We start from the raw sequence: 20,731 nt of genomic DNA on the forward strand, positions 1-20,731 counted from the left end.
CAGGTATTCAGTAAGAATCTGTTACAGTCAATGGGGTCATTGAAGCAGGTATTCAGTAAGAATCTGTTACAGTCAATGGCGAAATTTAAGCAGGTATTTAGTAAGAATCTGTTCTAGTCAATAGGGTCATCGAAGCAGGTATTCAGTAAGAATCTGTTACCATCAATGGGGCCATTGACGCAGGCATTGAGTAAGAATCTGTCACAGTCAATGGGGCCATTGAAGCAGGCATTGAGTAAGAATCTGTTACAGTCAATGGGACCATTGAAGCAGGTATTGAGTAAGAATCTATTACAGTCAATGGGGCCATTGAAGCAGGTATTCAGTAAGAATCTGTTACAGTCAATGGGGCCTTTGAAGCAGGTATTCAGTAAGAATCTGTTACAGTCAATGGCGAAATTTAAGCAGGTATTCAGTAAGAATCTGTTACAGTCAATGGGGCCATTGAAGCAGGTATTGAGTAAGAATCTGTTACCATCAATGGGGCCATTGACGCAGGCATTGAGTAAGAATCTGTCACAGTCAATGGGGCCATTGAAGCAGGTATTGAGTAAGAATCTGTTACAGTCAATGGGACCATTGAAGCAGCGATTCAGTAAGAATCTATTACAGTCAATGGGGCCATTGAAGCAGGTTTTCAGTAAGAATCTGTTACAGTCAATGGGGTAATTGAAGCAGGCATTCAGTAAGAATCTATTACAGTCAATGGGGCCATTGAAGCAGGTATTGAGTAAGAATCTGTTACAGTCAATGGGGTTGTTGAAGCAGGTATTGAGTAAGAATATGTTACAGTCAATGGGGCAATTGAAGCAGGCATTGAGTAAGAATCTGTTACAGTCAATGGGGCCATTGAAGCAGGTATTCAGTAAGAATCTATTACAGTCAATGGGGCCATTGAAGCAGGTATTGAGTAAGAATCTATTACTGTCAATGGGGCCATTGAAGCAGGTATTGAGTAAGAATCTGTTACAGTCAATGGGGCCATTGAAGCAGGTATTGAGTAAGAATCTATTACAGTCAATGGGGCCATTGAAGCAGGTATTGAGTAAGAATCTATTACAGTCAATGGGGCCATTGAAGCAGGTATTGAGTAAGAATATGTTACAGTCAATGGGGACATTTAAGCAGGCATTTAGTAAGAATCTGTTCTAGTCAATTGGGGCCACCGAAGCAGGTATTCAGTAAGAATCTGTTACCATGAATGGGGCCGTCGAAGCAGGTACTGAGAAGAATCTGTTATAGTCAAAGGGGCCTTTGACGCAGGTATTGAGTAAGAATCTGTAATAGTCCATAAGGCATTGAGGCAGGTATTGAGTAAGAATCTGTTACAGTCAATGGGTCCCTTTAAATAGGTATTGAGTAAGAATCTGTTACAGTCAATGGGGTTGTTGAAGCAGGTATTGAGTAAGAATCTGTTACAATCAATGGGGCCATTGAAGCAGGCATTGAGTAAGAATCTGTTACAGTCAATGGGGCCATTGAAGCAGGTATTCAGTAAGGATCTATTACAGTCAATGGGGTCATTAAAGCAGGTATTGAGTAAGAATCTGTTACAGTCAATGGGGTTGTTGAAGCAGGTATTCGGTAAGAATCTGTTACAGTCAATGGGGTTGTTGAAGCAGGTATTGAGTAAGAATCTGTTACAGTCAATAGGGCCATTGAAGCAGGCGTTGAGTAAGAATCTATTACAGTCAATGGGGCCATTGAAGCAGGTATTGGGTAAGAATCTGTTACAGTCAATGGGGCCATTGAAGCAGGTATTGAGTAAGAATCTGTTACACTCAATGGGGCCATTGAAGCAGGTATTCAGTAAGAATCTATTACAGTCAATGGGGTCATTAAAGCAGGTATTGAGTAAGAATCTGTTACAGTCAATGGGGTTGTTGAAGCAGGTATTGAGTAAGAATCTGTTACAGTCAATAGGGCAATTGAAGCAGGCGTTGAGTAAGAATCTATTACAGTCAATGGGGCCATTGAAGCAGGCGTTGAGTAAGAATCTATTACAGTCAATGGGGCCATTGAAGCAGGTATTGAGTAAGAATCTGTTACAGTCAATGGGGCCATTGAAGCAGGTATTGAGTAAGAATCTGTTTCAGTCAATGGGGCCATTGTAGCAGGTATTGAGTAAGAATCTGTTACAGTCAATGGCGAAATTTAAGCAGGTATTGAGTATGAATCTGTTACAGTCAATGAAGCCATTGAAGCATGTATTGAGTAAGAATCTGTTACAGTCAATGGGATCATTGAAGCAGGTTTTCAGTAAGAATCCTTTACAGTCAATAGGGCAGTTGAAGCAGGTATTGAGTAAGACTCTGTTACAGTCAATGGGTCCATTGAAGCAGGTATTCAGTAAGAATCTATTACAGTCAATGGGGCCATTGAAGCAGGTATTGAGTAAGAATCTATTACAGTCAATGGGGTTGTTGAAGCAGGCGTTGAGTAAGAATCTATTACAGTCAATGGGGCCATTGAAGCAGGTGTTGAGCAAGAATCTGTTATAGTCCATGGGGCCATTGAGTACAGGTCTATTACAGGGTATTGGGTCATCGAGTCAGATAATCAGAAATACTTCTTTCTAATGTGTGGCAACTCGTGCCTAATGCCTGCAATCTGGGGATCCTGATATTGCTGCTCTGATTGGCCTTTATGTAGTGTTAAGGCAGAAGGAAATAGAGTTGGTGAAACAGTAAAGAAGTTGAGGGGTTGTCATCCGATTAACACTAACAAGGAACAAAGGAAACGCCGTTTGAGGAAGAAGGAATTACCCAGAATCCTATGCTCTTACCTGTTCCACTCCTAGGAGCCATAAAGACCACAATATTGTGATGAGTATGAATGGAGAAGCAAAGTCTGTTTCACTCTAACCATGAAGGGACCTTCAGACAGGCTTGATGACCTCTCGCTTCATAGCGTTTGTCTACAGAGAGGACAAGGCCCTTAGAGGATAAACAGGAAATAGCCATTGAACCCAAGTCTGCATCCAGCCAATCATCAGGCAGGACCTCTGCCTGAAGGAACGAAGGGCCAACTTTGAGAGATGGTTCAGATGAGTGTACTCAAGGTGTCCTCGTGCCCTCGCCCTACGCAATCTCTCTTTTAAATAAGTTGACTTGCCCCCAAGGACAGACACATCTTTGGAGAATGAAAATAGAGAAGTTGTCACCATTCGAGCCCCTTACTCCAGTTGGAAGCGTGGTTTGGAGAGGAAGTGAAAATAACCACAGGGGGGCAAGGACATTGATCAACTATTGGCCTTTGCTGGACACCAGGGACTGGTTAGTCACAGGAATGCATAAATCTTGTGCAGCAGGATGGGCGTAGAAGGTATGGACCACTAAAAAGTACCCCCTTGATACCTAGTGGTAGTTGCTGGACCAATCAGTACACAAGTCAGAACTCAAGGGGCAGCCGGACATCACGCTCTCAACCGATGCTCTTTCAGGTAAGTGGTCAATGGATTTCCAGTGCTCTTAGTGTTCCGCAAAGGAACAATTCAAACCCAAAAGTTACCAAGTTAGTCGACAATAGATCACTTTATGCAATAATTAGCAACAAGTTAGGATGACTGCATGCCAACACACAGCAGGCCTACCGGACAACAAAAAGGCCCCACTTGGAACCTATCAACACCAATCAACATGCAACCACATTAAGAAACAGTTTCCAGAAGGTACAGAATCAGGAAAACCAAAGTAGACTGCACAATGAACATGCGTGTGACTCATGCTTTTCAGACCTATCAGTAATTGGTTGAGTTTCTAAACATGAACCCTGCACTCTGTGCAGACTCCACCCTTTCAACATGCCTTCCCTCCCAACCTTAAAAGAGCTGGCAGAGTGCTTCTTTCTTAGCCAAGTTACCTCAGCGATCACCTGAGGCGTAGAAGGGTGGGAAGTTAGGACTTCCTGTGTGGGATCTTCCTCCCCACCACCATTCGCTTCCTCCTCAGGAGGGATTGTGTACTCCAGGTCCTCCACCACCACCACTGACGGTTCCTCCGTCGTGACTAAGGCTAGGTCCTTGGCGAGGGGGGTGCATGTTGGGGAGCAGAAGGCAGGAGGAGATAGCCCAAGCAGAAGCAGATCATTTCAACAATCACCATGGAGAAGAGAGAGGAGCACAAGGATGGAGATAAGAGTTTGGAAATAAAAAAAACAAGCGTTAGTGAGTTATCCCAACTTCACTCCCCAGCGGCGAGGGGGAGGAAGGCTGCAGCTCAGGCCTACTTAGCACCATGACGGATCATCGTTATACACCAGGGGAGGGGATAACGGATCAGTCATGGAAGGACCTGGTTGGGACTCTCTTTAAATCCCTTTGGGGGCACATTCATAGCAGGAAGAAGGGCAAAATAAGCAAATGCCACAAAATTAACTAAACCTTGGACTAACCCCATTTCACCATGATGCAAGTACCCTACATCTAGGATCACACCCTTTTTGAGACCTTATATTTTGCTGAGCCATCAAAATCCTTTGAGTCAGCAGTGGTATTTCAGACACAGGGGAACCGACTCCCTGAGAAAATTACATACAAGGCAGAGAGGACAAAATCTTTATGTCTCACTGTCCCCATGAAACTACAATCTTCAGAATATTAGACCTTAGATTCCAAAACAGGCCACATCACAATCCAGCCACTAGACTACATATCAAAACAGCTATCATGTCACAAATCAACTTAGCTCTGTGTTATATTTCAGCTTAGCCACACAACCAGATCTCAATCCATCCATCAACAACATCTCAACATAGCCACTATGTCACTCTCACCGTAGCCATTAGAGCACTAGACCGCAATATAATTAAGCTACGTGATTACATTTAAGCACAGTCACAACTTCCTAGTTTAACTTGGCCTCTAAACTACATCTTATCCTATGCATCTGCCTCATTTCTCAACATAGCCGCTAGATCGCTTCTCAGGACCCAATTACAAAGGTAAAGTTAGACCAAAACTCTAACTTTGACCAAAACTCTAACTTTACTACTCTTCGGTATTCACAAAGGTAAGTTACTACTCGTAACTTTACTAGTAGTAAATTTACAACTAGTAACTTTCCTTTGTAGATACCAAAAAGTAGTAAAGCTAGACTTTTGGTCTAAATTAGACTTTAGATCTAAACCTACGACTTCAAGTGTAAACTTAGACTTCAGGTGTAAACTTAGACTTTAGGTGTAAAGTTAGACTTCAGTTCTAAAGTTAGACTTTTGGTCTAACTTTACCTTTGTGAATCAGTACCTCAGTATATCCATTCCATCAAGGTGGTCACTTAACCACATCTATAATCATATGATCAGTTACATCGCAGATTAAGGACTAGACCTGGTCCTAAATTATTTAACTACATCTTAAGATAGCCCCCAAGCCACCTCACGAGATCATCTATTTGACCAGACCTCAACCAGCCGCTATATCAAAGGCACTAATACTCATCTCAGCATAACCTCTGACCACAGCTCAGCCTAGCTCCTAGAGCATCTATCTACTCAGCAATAATATCTCAGACTAAGCGCCAAGCATGCGCTGACAAGCACGCGGCGTGTCACTAAAAAGCCTGGGTGTCCTGACTCCAGTTTCCCACACATCGTAGTGGCTGGTTTTGAGTTGCTGGTTGTAGCTGCTTTGCCCTGACACTGAATTAAAAATGAAAAGCAATGAGAAGGCCATAGTTGCAAACTTTGATACCCAGATCTTTCTTTTCAGTTTTAGAATTGTTGATAAATACTACTGAATGGTGCTTCAAAAACCCTAGTAATTTTCACTAGACTCCTCACCTTATGACTTTGGACATAGGTCTTCTTCTAAGAAAAAGATCCCTGAATCAGGAATAACTTCTTAACAAACCTGCACACCGGAGTGCATAAAAGACATAGCTCGATTCACAAAGGTAAGCTTAGACCAAAAGTCTAAGTGTAGACCTAAAGTCTAACTTTTTACTAATAAAGTTAGACTTTAGGTCTAAACTTGGACCTCAGGTTCAAAGCAGAAAACCCGGTCTTAGGACCAATCACAAGATGTTCAAGGACCCATCATCATGGAAAGAGACCTGGCCAAGGTTTTATTTGATTCCAGATCCACTTATTTTGCCTGACCAAGCATGAATGTGCCAAAAGAGAGAGGCGCGGTTTGATGGATGCAAGCAAGATCATTGGGCAGAATGGAGATGGCAGGAAAGTCAGAGAGAGAGACACACATGTGCAGACTGAGAGTCTCTTGTGGCTTGGCGCCAGGACACACCTCTCGTCTGCCATGGTGTGCGTATGACAGATCATGAGCCAGGAGCGTGGGCCCCGCACTGCAAGATCTGCATACAGTATGTTTTGCTCTACCTGCTGGTAACCATTTGTTTGCTTCCTCTGCTTGCTGGTGGCCTGGGCTTTGCTGGGTTGGGTCTTGCCCAGGGAATTTTTGACTGGGCTCTGGCGCTTAGCCGGTGTCCTGGCCGTAGCAGCGGCCTTGGGGCTGGCCGCCTTGCCATTTTTGCTCTTGCCGTTGCTCTTGCTGGCAGCGGGTGCAGGCTTTGGCTTCGGCTTTGCGGGTTCCTTGCGGGCCTTGGCCCCATTTGCCTTGGATTTCTGGTGGGCGGATGGAGAATGGTGGGACGGTGATGGATGGTGACGCAGCAGCACAAATACAGACCAGACAAAAAAATCAAGGCGAGAAAAACAAGAAACAGGAGCATAAATACAGAGGACGATGGATGAACACAACAGAAGAAGAGATGGAAAACAGCAGGCGGTCGGACTGGGGTCTACATTAATGCTTCTCATCAGGTGAGCCCAGATTAACCCCAAAAGAAGATGCCTACAGATTCTCTCTGCCCTTTACCCAACAGCCAGGCCCAAAGTTCCTGTTTTCTGCCAGATGAACCACTGTAGCCAGTGGTGGCCACTGACTGGTCAAGGCCAATGCCAACGTTGATTTGTTCAAAAGGAAGGGCAAACTTCCAGTAAAACAGCCAGGAGATTCCATGAAGTCCCAGGTGTCTGGTCTATATTACTGGCAGTTCTGACCCATTCAATGCTAGTTCCTGGAAAGATTGAAGAACTCAGAATTTCCTAGCTGGAATTCCATCCAGGAAAACATCTGATCTGTGGGAGGGGTCGGTCTAAAATTATAACAATGCAGCAAGGGTAAAGAATCCTGAAAATCGAATAGACTGAGTTTTACGCTTATATAAATATATTAACACTGGATACACCTATTAACTGCCATCTACGGTAATTCATATGGTCTTATTTGGAGAATGTCTTGAGTAGGGAAATGTCTACCCAGGATTTCTAATGGGTACATTCTAGATAAGGGGGTGTCCATTGTAGGGTCAAGGAGGCAAGATGCACTTTCAATTTTAGGATAGGCACTTAAGATGCATTTACAAGGATTTAATCTAAACCCAATAATAAACATAGGGCCTGAGTTAGATCTTGACGGACAGGTTACTCCATCACAATGATATCGGATATCCCATCCGCCAAAATCTTAAACAGGCCGATAGTCAATAGTTATCCGGGGAATCTGCCAGCCCCCCAACCACGCTGTACACCCATGTTCTACAAAATGTATGTGTCTTGTCCAAGACATTGCTGGACTCTACTGAGGTAAGGGGGTGCTGTACAGGGAAATGTATGAGTGTTGAGTAGTAGCATCCATTATTGTTATCCACGATGCAGGTTTCTCATGCACGTAAGTACACTTAGTTGTATTTTCAGATTCATTCCTCTCGATCACTTCATGGAGCAGTGGAATTTTTCTCCAGGAGATTTTAATATGGTAACTGGTGTCCTGGGCATCTTCCTGCATGAGTACTGAGGGGGCAGGGAAATTCAGGATTACTTATCCTGGGATTCAAAGGAATTTCATCCTGAAGTCTCTGGAGCACCACAGACTCAAATCTTGAGAATTTCAAGAGTGTCTCAAATGCGGAAACGGCTCAGCTTTAGCAACAAAATTCCAAGGTTTGCAAACTGGAAGTTTCTAAATGTTTGGAAACCACTCCCACTAATTCCAGGATGTCTGGAGACCAAATCGACAAATCTCAGGATAATTAGATACCATTTCCACAAATCGCAAGACGTTGGGAGTTCAACTTCATCCCAACAAATTCCAGAATGTTTGGTACCAGACCCACAAATACTTGAATTTTTGAAGACCACACCACAAATCCCAGGAGATCTAGACAGCGGAGCCACAAACTGTAGCGAGCGGCTCCCATGGACTGCTGAGAGTTTTGTATGGTGCTTTTCGGGACATCCCAAGAGTGTGTCCTGCTAAGAGTCAGAGCTAGTGGGGCGATTAGGGGCAAGCTCTCTTAATGGGATGTTATGTTTTCCATCAACATTGGCTGAGGGGAATCCCACTGAAGCCCTCAGACACTAATGTAGACCCCAGTATTTTGCCCTTCAGGTGTCAGAAGCTCCATCTCTGGATCCTGTTGAGAGGTGACAAGAGGAAATGACAACGTTAACAGTGAACAGCATGAAATGAGATGGAATGCATGAACCTAGGAGACACAACACTTGGACGGACAGACGTGCAGGGGCCGGTGCCCCGGTGCCACCCTCGCTGAGGGGTTACCTGCTCAGTCACAGCTCTTTCTGCTGCTTCAGCACCTAGCGTCGGTGGAGCCACTGTTCCATCGTCGGTGTGGTCATAATAGTACGGGTATTCATAATATTCAGACTCCTCTTCCGTGTACTGAGCCTGGCAGCAGAAGCGGAGGGCAGGAGAGAGGCAGGGGATCGAGGAGAGAAATGCACAGGCAGAGACAGTTACTCTAGCACATTAAGAGATTGAACAGGAGGTGTTAGAAGGGCAAGAAAGCCAGAGGGGTCTTCCCCAGCCATGAGCCAGCATGGTCCTTTCCTGCTCCCTAACTCAGGAACCCCAGGTGGTCTGCTCTAGCATCAACAAGACACCCCAGGGTGGTCTAGGAAAGTCACTCTACCTCCAGTGTGACACATCTCACCTTCTCAACACAAGACATATGGCAATGCCTTCACCCCAGAAGGATGTGCGCCATCTTCTAAAGAACGAGTGCACACCTGGATAACTGTTCCAGGTTCTGCTTCCTTGGCAGAGCAGGTGGCACCCCCTGCAGCCCGCACTACAAGATGCCAGTCTGGCTTGCAGCCGTCCTCGCCGGTTCAAGATCTCAAGACCCCTTGCTCTTCCCTACTGACATGCTCGGCCTCAACTAATCCTCACGGGTCCTACAGCTTGGGTCAACGTCCTGCTGGGAGCTGACTTTAGCACCTACTTCTGCTTCCTTATCTAGATCCCATCCACTGCCACTCTTCTCCCTATACCCCTACTCCTGCTTCCTTCTCTGTATCTCCATTGTGCTTCCGTTCCTCTCACTTCCTTCCCTATGAGCCCTTCCACTTCTGCTCACCGTGCCCCAATGTTCACTCCCTTCGCCATGAGCCCTTCCAATTCCACTCTCCTCCCTGCTCCTCATATCCCATGTGCCCCAGCGGCACGTGTCATTGACCTGCGCCATCCCTAAGCCCACATGTCCTCCCTGTTGTATTGTTTTGTTTATTCCCACCTGCTCTAAAGTGCTTTATTGAGCTGTGTGAGCTTTATATAAGAACCCACAAGGCAATAATAATCTAGATTTCTCTGTGACCCCCAGATCCCAAGATGGCGTCAGAGTCAGACCCCTGTGGCTTTTTGTGCCTCAGGTGAGATCCTAGGAAATCTCACCCAATCTCTTAGTGACATCTACACAGAAGAATGGGGGGCAGAGGGGGAGGGGTGGATGCAAGCAGTAGGGATGGGGTATCGGGGGTGCGTTCTGCATGGTACAGGTTAGTTCTGAGCTTAGTGCTATGTAACCTTTGGAAGAACCTTCAAACCTTCCTCCCGTTGGTCCTTCTTGGATACCTGTCTCGACACACCGCCAGGACAGCATGTGCACGTGAAGTCACAACCTCACCCCCAAGCAGTGTCAGGAGAGGAACTGTCCCAGTCAGAGCTACAGGTCTCTTTGTTACAGCTTGCAATGAGCACAGTCAGGGTTCTAGATCGATGTGATATGTATTACACAAGAAAAAATCACAGTAGTCGGGGTTCTGGACTGGATAAACTAGTCAGTCTTTATTACTGTTGAATATATATATATATATATATATATATATATATATATATATATATATATATATATATATATATATATATATATATATATATATATATATATATATATATATATATATATATATATATATACACACACACACATATATATATATATATATATATATAAAATTAGGGTTCTAGATCCATGTGATGTGATGCTATCACTGGTGAAAATAGTCACGGGTAGGGTTCTAGATCTATGTGATGATTCAATATCCCTGGTCTACATGATCTGTCACTATCACCAGTGGAAATCACCACGGTCAAGGTTCTAGATCTATGTTATCTGTCACTATCACTGGTGGAAATCACCACAGTCAAGGTTCTAGATCTACGTGTTCTGTCACTATCACTGGTGGAAATCACCACGGTCACAGTCCTAAATCTACGTGTTCTGTCACTATCACCAGTGGAAATCACCACAGTCAGGTTTCTCAACTGGATAAAGTAATTACTGTAGTCAGGGTTCTAGATCTGACTATTTGAGATGGGTTTATTGCTCTTTTCAGTCACCACATGCAGGGTAGTAGGTCTGGCTGTGAACTGGGAGGAGGTGAGTGGTGGCCACTGCTCACAAGAGCACAGTGTGAGAATAAGGTCTGAACCTTTGGCTCTTTAATTAGCCACAATAGCCACCATCAGGGTTCTCGGTCAGTGTTAGTGAATTGTCTCTGTTACTGCTAGCAACAATTATCGTCAGAGATTTAGATCAGTATATGGTTCACAGGGAGGTGTTCACAGCTCACAATGGCACAATGTCGAGGCACTATATGTAAGATTCCTCTACTGCTGTCCACAGTTGAGGTACTAGATTGGTCCTAGTAGTGCATACAGTCATAACTTTAGATCCCGCTGTATGTAAAGCTAGCAAGCGTCATGATTCTAGATAATACACATATTAGTGCTAGCAAAGAGTATCGTCAGAGCTCTAGGTGGGTCTAGGAGCAGGGGAGGTGGAGCTCACTACTCACAAGAGCCTGTGTCAGGGTCTATAGTATCAAACGCCACTGCTCTCAACCGCCCCTGTCGAGGCTCTTGGTCTGTCGTATAGCCTAATTCTGTTTTTCCTATTGTACAACATGGACAGGGTTCTAGGTTTGTCAACATCACAAAACATGTTTATTGCTCTCAGTACCACAGCCAGACTCTCATTCTGCTTATAAAGTGAAACACCTTCACCAGTGTTCACAAGTTAAGAGTGAGAGGTTCTGTATTTCTGAGATGTTACGCTATGATCTAGAACTTCTTGCGTCATTGCTAGCAAAGAACAGTGATGCTTCTCGATAAGTATATGGCGTGTATAGAAGCAGTGTTCACTGTGCCCCTTGTGATTGTGCTGAATCAGCACAGACTATGCATTTACACTACATCAGCAATGTCATACATTTGCAGTGGTTTTGTTACCCTGGGAGGGCATAGAGCAGCAGTACACTTGTTATTAATACCTCAGTGGAGTTTATGAGTTGCGGAGAGCTAGTTACACTCACCCGATTGAGGTTGTAAATGAAGATTCAAGCTGTACAGTGGCCTAGTTGCAGTCTCTGTCTGATTTACAATTCCATTTGTCTGATTTATGTCTCTGTCTGCTTCTACATTTCCAGTGGCCTAATCACAGCCTCTGTTTGGTTCCACTTTTGCAGTGGTCTATTACTGTCTCCGCCTAGCTCTACATTTGCAGTTGTAAAATTCATTTCTCCACCTGGTTCTTCATTTCCAGTGGTCTAGTTAAACTTTAAATGCAGTGGTGTAGGCACACTGCCTCAGCCAGTCCCTAGATTGCCCTTGCTCTAGTTTGCAGTGTTCTAGTAACACTGCCACAGTGAGATGAGTCTAGATAAGTTGAGCTCTAGCTACACTTCCCGGGCGGTTCTAGATTTGCTTTGCTTTAAGCACTCTAAACAAGTGAAGCGCTAAATGTACAGTGCTCTGGTCGTACTGCCCCGGCAAGGGTCAACATTATAGGAGCCCTAGTAACATTGCCCTGGTTCTTTATATACTATTCCTCGGTCAGGTTGTAAGCACCCAGCAGCGGTTCTCGACGTGCAGTGCTAGAGTTACACTACCCCAGTGGGATTCTAGCTGCACATTGTGTTAAATACTGCCTGAGTTTCTTTATAGATGTGCAGTGCTATAAATGTAATTCTTCATGTAGGTTATAGAGTTGTGATACTCAATTTACACTGCCCTGGCTAGGCTTGAAACATTCAGTACTCAGATTACACTGCCCTGGGTAGGTTCTAGGTATGCAGTGCTCAAACTACACTGCCTTGGGTAGGTTCCAGGCATGAAGTACTCAGACTGCACTGCTCTGGGCAGGTTCTAGGCATTCAGTAATCAGACTACACTGCCCGGGGTAAGTTCTAAGCATGCAGTGCTCATATTACACGGCCCTGTGTAGGTTTAAAACATACAGTACCTAGATGACACTGCTCTGGGTAGGTTCTAGGCATTTAGTGTTCATATTTCACTGTCCTGGCTAGGTTTGAAACACAGTACTCATATTACACTGCCATAGGTAGGATCTAGGCATGCACTGCTTATATGAATCTGCCCTGGCAAGGTTCTAGCCATTCAGTAGTCAGATTAAACTGCCCTGTGTATGTTCTAGGCATGCAGTGGTCATATTACACTGCCCTGGGTAGGTTCTAAGCATGCAATAATCTGATTACATTGTTCAAGTCAGGTTCTAGACTTGCAGTGATGACATTATGTGTGCCTTGTGAGATTCTAAATGTCCCTAGAGTATGTCTGACTGCAGGTGTGACCTGAGTCTTGCCCCTTAGGGTAGGGCTGGGCATAGCGATGGAGCAAGATCACAGTTCGTCAGTGAGGGCTTGTAGGTGTGAACAGATCAGACATTTGTGTACTCACGTCTTCCCTGCGGTTAGGGTCCTGGGCCTGCATTGTGTTGGGGAGTGGGGTGTCACAGTCTGGGCTGTAATGTTCGCAGTAATCATAGGCAGCTTGTGCGTTGGAGGCGAAGAGCAGCTGCTGGATATCTCCCTGTGAGGAAAGAGGACAGAGAAAGTGAGCAAAGAACCCTGAGCACACTGCGACAGGGGGGACATTACACTACAACAGGAGCAATTGCACACTGTGTGACAGCACTTAAATGTATAATTTGTGTAATTAACATGAGAGACGCAAATGCAATGTTTATTCTGTATTGAATACAACAAAGTTCTTAAGTTGACATGAGTGGGCCTAGTCACGTTTCAAAAGCACTTTCAAATATTGCAAGATGTGCAAGTAAAGACTGCTTGTGCTATATTAATGAAAGTATTTTTCTTTGTGTTTGTGATGCTCATTTCCTATGGCCGAACCAAGGTGTTGTTGATATTTTGAATATGCTTTTGTTTTCTGTTGTAGAACATAATGCTGTGTTATTCTCTAGATGTAAAGCAAAAGCCATTATACTATGTGATGTGTTTTCTGTTTTAGTATTGGATAGCTCAATGTATATTCTGTGTTGAACTATATTGACTGGACAATTTTACTGTCTGAAAAATATATTAAAATGTTCCATATGGGATGCGAGCCAAGGTTCCTTCCCAGTTCTTTTAGACAGCAGACTCCATGTTAGTCCGTCTATCTATCTAATATTTATTTGTGTTCTTTTACCCGACTTAAAAGACCAATTTATATGTAAACGTGCGCTTCGACTTATTATTTGCTTCAAACTAGGCCATGGTCGGTATTGTGTAATTGAAAAGAATATTGCTAAGCTTTCACTGCCAATGATATTTAACATATATTTGGTTTTGAATATTTTGAATAGAATTGACTAATCATATACCTTTTTTTGCATTCTGTAATGATTCTTATATTGTAAATAAACCTTCATGGTTTATTCTTTGAATCTTGTCAAATGCGGATTTCCTGTATGGATTTCCCTATGCAGATTCGCTGAGTTTACATGCAATGCTGTAGTTGTCTTTAGGGCACTCGTTTTTAAAGGTTCACACATACCCCGATAAATCAATCTGCCCTTTAATGACGAAAAATGCAGATAACTGCAACTTGGCTAACAACGCACTGTATAAGGGTGACATCACATTGCAACAAGACCTCAAACTGCAACATGGGTGATGTATGTGCAAAAGGAGTGACATCACACTACAACTGGAGTAGGATCACCCCGCAAACAGGGTGACATTACCCTGAACAAGTGTGACATCACATTGCAACTTTGCTACTTCAAACTAGAGCCTGGGTGAAATCTCTACAGATGGAGTAACATCTCACTACAATTGGGGGGAAATAATGGTGCAATAGGAATGCGAAATCGGATCACAGAAGAACTTATCAATCTGTAGAGAGGCAACGGAGAGAGACAGATTGATACCTGGTAGGAGCAGAACCACGAGAGGCTTAAAACATGTCCCTAGGAAGTTGGAGAAGCCTTATTGAAGTGAAGAGGGCAGTGTTTTTTTGCAGTGGAAAATATCGTTTTACTATGCGCATGCCGATGAGACGTTTATTGCGAGAGGGTGGATTATTGACGAGATCCTTTTGAGTAAGGATCCTTTCCTAAACCCTGTGGACCGGTTCTTTTAGGAGAACCTTGGAATTATCAACAATATCTCTTGGTATATGATACAATTGATACATTATCCGCTTTGAAGAAAGATTGGTGATATCTTCTTTCCTTGCCCTCCTGTTGTATTGCATTAAAATATACAATCATGTATTTAGTCCTGAAGAAGGTGGTTACAAACTATATATCCCACTGAAACGTGCGTCAATTTTTTGTATGTTCAGTCGGTTGCCATCGGGCCAGAAAGAGAAGTGTACAGAGGCCTCATAGTGTACTTTAGGACACTGGTGAAACTCGGTGTCCAAAATACATGAATGTAGCACACCTTGATGCACCTTCCATCAAGGTGCGCGCCGTGGAACATGCAATGCCAGGCATATTAATGAACATGGAAGAGTTATGAATAAGAACACATTGTAAATTGAATCACACATTACACAGACACAAATGTGTAAGGCCCTCCCTACAGGTGACACGCCCGAATAACCAAAGACACACCCACAGGCTCCCGAGGCCTCACACCCTAAGGAACAGGCCTGGAGCCGTGCCTCGCCGACGGTAAAGGGGGGTGCGACTGTGACATAGGATACGGGGGCGCAGCTTGATTTCAGAAGCGGGGGCGCACGGTTGACAGGCAGAGCCCCCCTGACCCGAGCTCAGGGCGAGGCGGGAACCCCCAAAATAACCGACGGCGGCGCGCCCTGACAGGACCCAACTCCATGAGGAGACACGCGGCCTGCGCCGGCGTGGTGACGCACCCGCTGCGCGTGACGTCACGGCGCGGCACCACGCTCTCCTCCGCGCACGCACCGGAGATGACGCTGCGTGCACGTGCTGGAGGAAGACAGCGAGGTTCGGCCGTTGGGGCCCGCAGGCAGGGCCGTCGCCTTTCAAAGGGTAAATAACGACTATTTGATATTTTAAGAGTCTGCAAAGGCCTGAGTACTCGATAGGACTGAAACAAAATCATATTTATTCATTTGTGACTTGACTTCTGCCTTTTATCACATTATTGGTCAGGGACTGTTAACATAACTGAAGAACAGATTTAAAACTGCTTTCTGTTAATATTTGCTGTTTGGAGTATGTACAGATAAGAGCTGAAAATACCAGCTTTAGGTGGATTTGCTTATTCTGTACGAGTCCAGAATACTAAAATACAGGGCTTTAAGTGGGATGAAAAAACTGAGGGGTCTCTCAAAGGGGCGTGGCCAGTGTAATTAGGGGTGTGGCTTTAAATCACTTACGCAAAAAATCTGTGCTTAGCATAGTGTGCCGCCCGACTTGTATTTTGCTGTTTCCGTCATTGCATCCAGCTATTTGATACAAGTAACATCATACCTACAATAAGTAAGTAATATTGGCTTTGTCAATGGTTATTACTTGCAGAAGATAAATAAGCTGCAACTATAACTTGTATATAATATTGACAAAGCTTCCAATTAAATCCTTGGTGACCCTACCATAATGTTGCTGCTCCTGAGTTTCAGAAAGAGAAGGGAAATCCAGAAAGCAAATGACTCTTAAAGGATTTCCCTTCCCCCACAACGTTCCCCTGGCATGACGTCATGCTGTAACTTCTCTACTACTGAGAAGTGAGCAGCGCACATCCATGTGCCTGGTGCTGTCTCGAAACGGGTCTCTATCAGGCTTTGTTTTGTGCCATGGCACTTTTTTCCGGACTGCAGTGACCACAAACAGCGGTCTGTGCAGTCCGGGAAAAAAAACGGGCTGCCTGTGTCAGGGCTCAAAACAGAGCCCGATAGAGACCCGTTTCGAGGCCCCCTGAAAAAAACTGCCGGTGCTCAGACCCCTTGAGACCCGGCCCACTTAAAGCCCTGCTAAAATACTATTAGAAAACCAGCCCGGTGGCTACAGGAGGGGGTGAAAGGTGTCTCTCTTGTCTATAGTGCCCCCACCCTGGTAAACAGTGTTTGTGGTCAGTATTCTGGGTCCCACTGCATTGGGGTGTCCTGGCGAGGACTAGGGCAGTGGGGGCACCTGTAGATAGGGCTACCAGGCCCAATGCCTGCCACTTACAGGAACAGGGCTCCCTGAAAACTTTGTCTCCTTCATGGGGCTCTGGGCATGACTCCCACCTATGGGCGCCAACCTCTATGTGGCTTGTATAAATCCCAATAGACCCGATTCAGGCAGGAGTCTCACGATTCTTGAAGCCAAAAGCGTCTTTACTTTAGCTGTTTCCTGCCTGTCTCGACATTTTTCGAGAATCAAACCATTTTTTGGGGGCAAAAGGTGAAGTTCCGGTAGTAACCCAGGTGTCTAGATTGCAAAGTCAGGTTTTTATGCCTTAAATTAAATTTTTCCACAATGTGCAATAATTTACCATGGAGAAGTTGAGCTGTGCCCCCATACAGAAAGGAACGGTCTCTAAAAAAATCTCAACTGCATTTCTTAATATTTGTTCCTTGTATTTTATTTTTATAAAGTTATCAGAACGTCTTTTGTTTCAGAACAACTCATCTCAACAATGTCCACTGTTTACAGTTGTTTTACATCTCAAAACTCACTTCTTAAAATGCAATGCAGTTAAGTCTCTGCGTCTCAATTTTTCTACTTGGACAGTCTATTAATTTATTAAAAATCAATTATTGGACATTGATGGTACTGTTAGTAATAGTCAATCCTTTTCCTTCCAGGGTTCTACCAACAACCTGGACACACAACGATGTACATTTTCAATCAGATGCTCCCACTGGAGCTAAACTTTTGTTCTGTCTCTGCCTGCATGAGTTTCTGTAGTTCCTTTCAGTTGAGCTCAGAGCTGTGTGGAATGGTGTCATTTTTCCAAATTAAGCTGGGCCTTTGTAATGTGCTTTAGTACTGTCTTCCTCGAACAGACGAAGGATCTGAATGAGGAATAGTCATAGAAAATTACCCCTTTCTGGATAGTGATTTGGGGCCTCGTCGCTCTAACTGTCCTCAAAAACTACCCATAGCATCCCTCCTTAAGGATTTATCTTTAATGCTCATTTGTTTAAAAACTCGAGTTTTCTAGTTTTAGGTGTACTCGCTGAGAGTTGGCCTCATTAAACAAGCATTAAAAATGCAATAGGTCTCGCCTTTTATTAAGTTAAAGTCATTTGCTTTGCTACACAATACCATTAGCAAAGCAAATGGCTTTAACTTAACCAAAGGCGAGACCTGTTGCATTTTCAATGCTTGTTTTGTATTACACTACTGCTTCCACCTACACTGGTGCCGTACCGTAGTGGTGAAAGTCCAAGCTGTGATAGAGGCTGTTGTATGTCGTTAAGGAGGCCAGCCTAAGTGTCATTTTAATGACGCCTCAATACATTTTGCTGTAGGCGCACAAGTATTTCACTACGCCCCCCTCCACTGCACAGTCATTTATTTTTGGTTCAGTTAATCGAATAATCTCCCATTAATTCCCCCATCTCCTTATTTCCCTACTAAATCCATGTCGTAACAACTTTCTGCCAACAGCGCTAAGCATGCTTGGACCTTTTACTTTTCTTAGCATCATTTCAAGCCTACAAGCCCCAGCATCCATAGCGCTGTTTGTGGAAAATCATGGCTGGCAGATAGTCACCATCAGAACGTGTGTTCCAGTAACCGCTGTGCCTCTGCAGCGCCTGCTCAGTGCTTCCTCCAGGCCTGCTCCTGTTTGCTATCTTCGAATTACTTCGCCAGCCTACTGTCAGTCTAGTCATCTTATAAATGTAGTTTAACCAGGTCTACTTCGAAAAGAATTTGCTTTCAAAACCTTCATTTTTGTTAACTTTGTGATGGTAGGGTTGTGTGTGTGGATGCACGCACAATGTTAACAATTATTTATCTTAAGTTGTTGTTTACTGCAGCTATTTTCAATATAGTTGGGTAGGTACCAAACCCACCAGGAGGAAATAGCTAGATCTCTCGCTTTACAACATCCATTGATAAAACTCACCTCCCTAGAGACCACAACTAATGATACAGTCTCCTGGACAGCAATCGCCACAGACGTTGAACACACAACACACCAGACAGGAGAACAACACTGGAAAGTGCAGTTTAGGTTTTCATCCCTGCCCTGGGGCTTTATTCTGCAACCAGTGGCCATTGTTAATGGTGAAGATATCGACCTAACTTTTTCTTTCCTTGTCCTTCATCAGGAACTTTCGATAAGTTAGGTTTCTGGGAATTGGATTAATGGGGTCAATAGGATGTCAGAAGAGCAGAGCCAGCTCCAGAGACCCAACTCTCACCTCAAAGAACTCCTCGTCCAGGATGCGCTTGCCGAAGACCGCAATGCCCTTCGTGTTTACAATGGGGTTGTTGCTGCGTTTCAGGGGCTTGGAGACCTTCTTCTTGCAGTCCAGGATGAGAGTGACTGTCTTCTTCTGCACACTGAAGGCCACTCGATGCCACCTGAGGGAAGAGACCCACCGAGAGTCAAGACCGAACCGAAAAGGAAACCAAACACAAACCGCAAGGCGGAGATAAGGAAGAAGAAGACACAGAGAAGAAGAAAGCTGGTAGAGGAAAGTGGGGAGAAAAGAAGGAAATTAAGTGGGAAAAGGAAATAAATGAATAAAGATGTTCTCTTTACCAAACCAAGGACGGGCAAGGAGAATAATGCAACTAGAAAGCTGGAGACAAGAGTAGATGATGAAGTCACAGAAGAACCAAGAAAGAAAATAAAATGAGCCATATGAGTAGGATTGGAAATAATGAAGAGGAGGTGAACTTGGAGGCTTCAGTGGTGCACTCTGAGGGAGAAAGCAGCAGGTCCAACAGGAAGCAGAGCACAGCAGGAGAGAGCCTCCCCCAGATAAGCAGGACAGGTAGGAGGACACAGAGAGCAAGCAGGTGTTGAGATACTGACTTGCCGTCTGCCAGGTTGATGTCTCTGAAGATTGGGTAGTCCTCGGGTGCGGGTTTTCCAGTGTGGTCTTCATACAGGAAGATGGGTGAGCGCCCAAGCTCCACGCCAAGCTGCTGGACGCCATTTTCATCATAAACGGAGAAGAGGAAGGCTTGGACTCCAGCCTTGGCCTTCACCAGGGCCATGATGGAGAAGTCCTCTGGGAACTTACCTACATAGAGAGAGCACACATCCTGAGACATGGCGTGCCTCTGAATGACACAACTGAATTGTACTGGATTGTACACCCCTGAGAAATAGTGCCTTCCTGCACCACATGCCACCTGAGGATTTGTGCATTTCTGCTGGACCTAGATCCCCAAGAGTGCAGGTGTTCCCTGGCCCCTAGAGCCCTGTAGCGCTGATGCGGCCCTGGTGGGCATACGCTGTGAACATTGGAGCCTCCCAGGATCACGCAGGTCTTGAGAACTTATGCCACCCAGGTGGGGGCACCCCATGAATATGGCTGCCTCCTTAAAACACACGCTCCCTAGGGAATGGCGCCGCCATGGATCAAACAACATCTGGCACTGGTGCCACCCTGGACCACACACCATCTGTGCCCTGGTGCCATCTCCACCTCCACCTCAGCAGCACCTCTTCAACAGTGACTTATCCACCAATCCCATCACTTACACCTCTCTGACACCAGATGTCCACCTAGACTGCCCTTTTGAGATGGTCCCACTGCCTGCACCATCATGTACTGCTGCTTTTGTTTGACTTGAAACTAGTCATTTCAGTGAAGCTCAGCACTGCTGCTGCTTGTGTTGTCCCTGTACAATGAGGGGACCTGTTGCCTCTTCTATATCTGTTCTGTGCCAGTGGGGCCCGGCAGCACTGCTTCCCTTGGTGTCTATGATTTGTGTAATGGAGACCTTGCACCACTGCCCTCACTGCACCTGCTTTGTTAGGAGACCTTGCAACGCTGATGCCCTCGCTGCACTTCCTCTGTTTGGTTGCACCGCTGTCCTAGCTGAAGCTACACTGTTTGGTTGCACCGCTGTCCTAGCTGAAGCTACACTGTTTGGTTGCACTGCTGCTGCCCTTACTGTTCTGAGTGAGAGGAGCCTGCACTGTTGCTGCAGGTGCTGTTCCTGCCCCACTGCTGCAATGCAGGGATTACATGCACATCCCCCCTTGTTGCCCAGAAGCCCCATCC

At 44.9% G+C, this 20,731-nt stretch overlaps 1 protein-coding gene across 6 annotated transcripts in view; it reads right to left on the reverse strand.

Annotated features, from left to right (window-relative positions):
* The window catches only part of LOC147668685 (collagen alpha-1(V) chain-like), a 323,501-nt gene that overhangs the window by 209,344 nt on the left and 93,426 nt on the right, over positions 1-20,731 (reverse strand). For 2 of the 6 annotated variants that reach the window (XM_086948521.1, XM_086948519.1), the window contains exons 3-7: positions 19,531-19,741; positions 18,911-19,073; positions 13,016-13,147; positions 8,579-8,704; positions 6,334-6,579 (exon numbers count right to left, since the gene is read on the reverse strand). In XM_086948521.1, coding sequence (XP_086804647.1) covers positions 6,334-6,579; positions 8,579-8,704; positions 13,016-13,147; positions 18,911-19,073; positions 19,531-19,741 — 878 coding nt within the window. Of the gene's footprint in view, positions 1-3,861; positions 4,021-6,333; positions 6,580-8,578; positions 8,705-13,015; positions 13,148-18,910; positions 19,074-19,530; positions 19,742-20,731 lie in introns of all 6 variants that reach the window. The other 4 variants (XM_086948517.1, XM_086948518.1, XM_086948520.1 and 1 more) reach the window with 4 other exon arrangements.

This window comes from Lissotriton vulgaris, unplaced genomic scaffold (genome assembly GCF_964263255.1).
Source record: "Lissotriton vulgaris unplaced genomic scaffold, aLisVul1.2 SCAFFOLD_1231, whole genome shotgun sequence".
Classification (NCBI taxonomy): Eukaryota; Metazoa; Chordata; class Amphibia; order Caudata; family Salamandridae; genus Lissotriton; species Lissotriton vulgaris.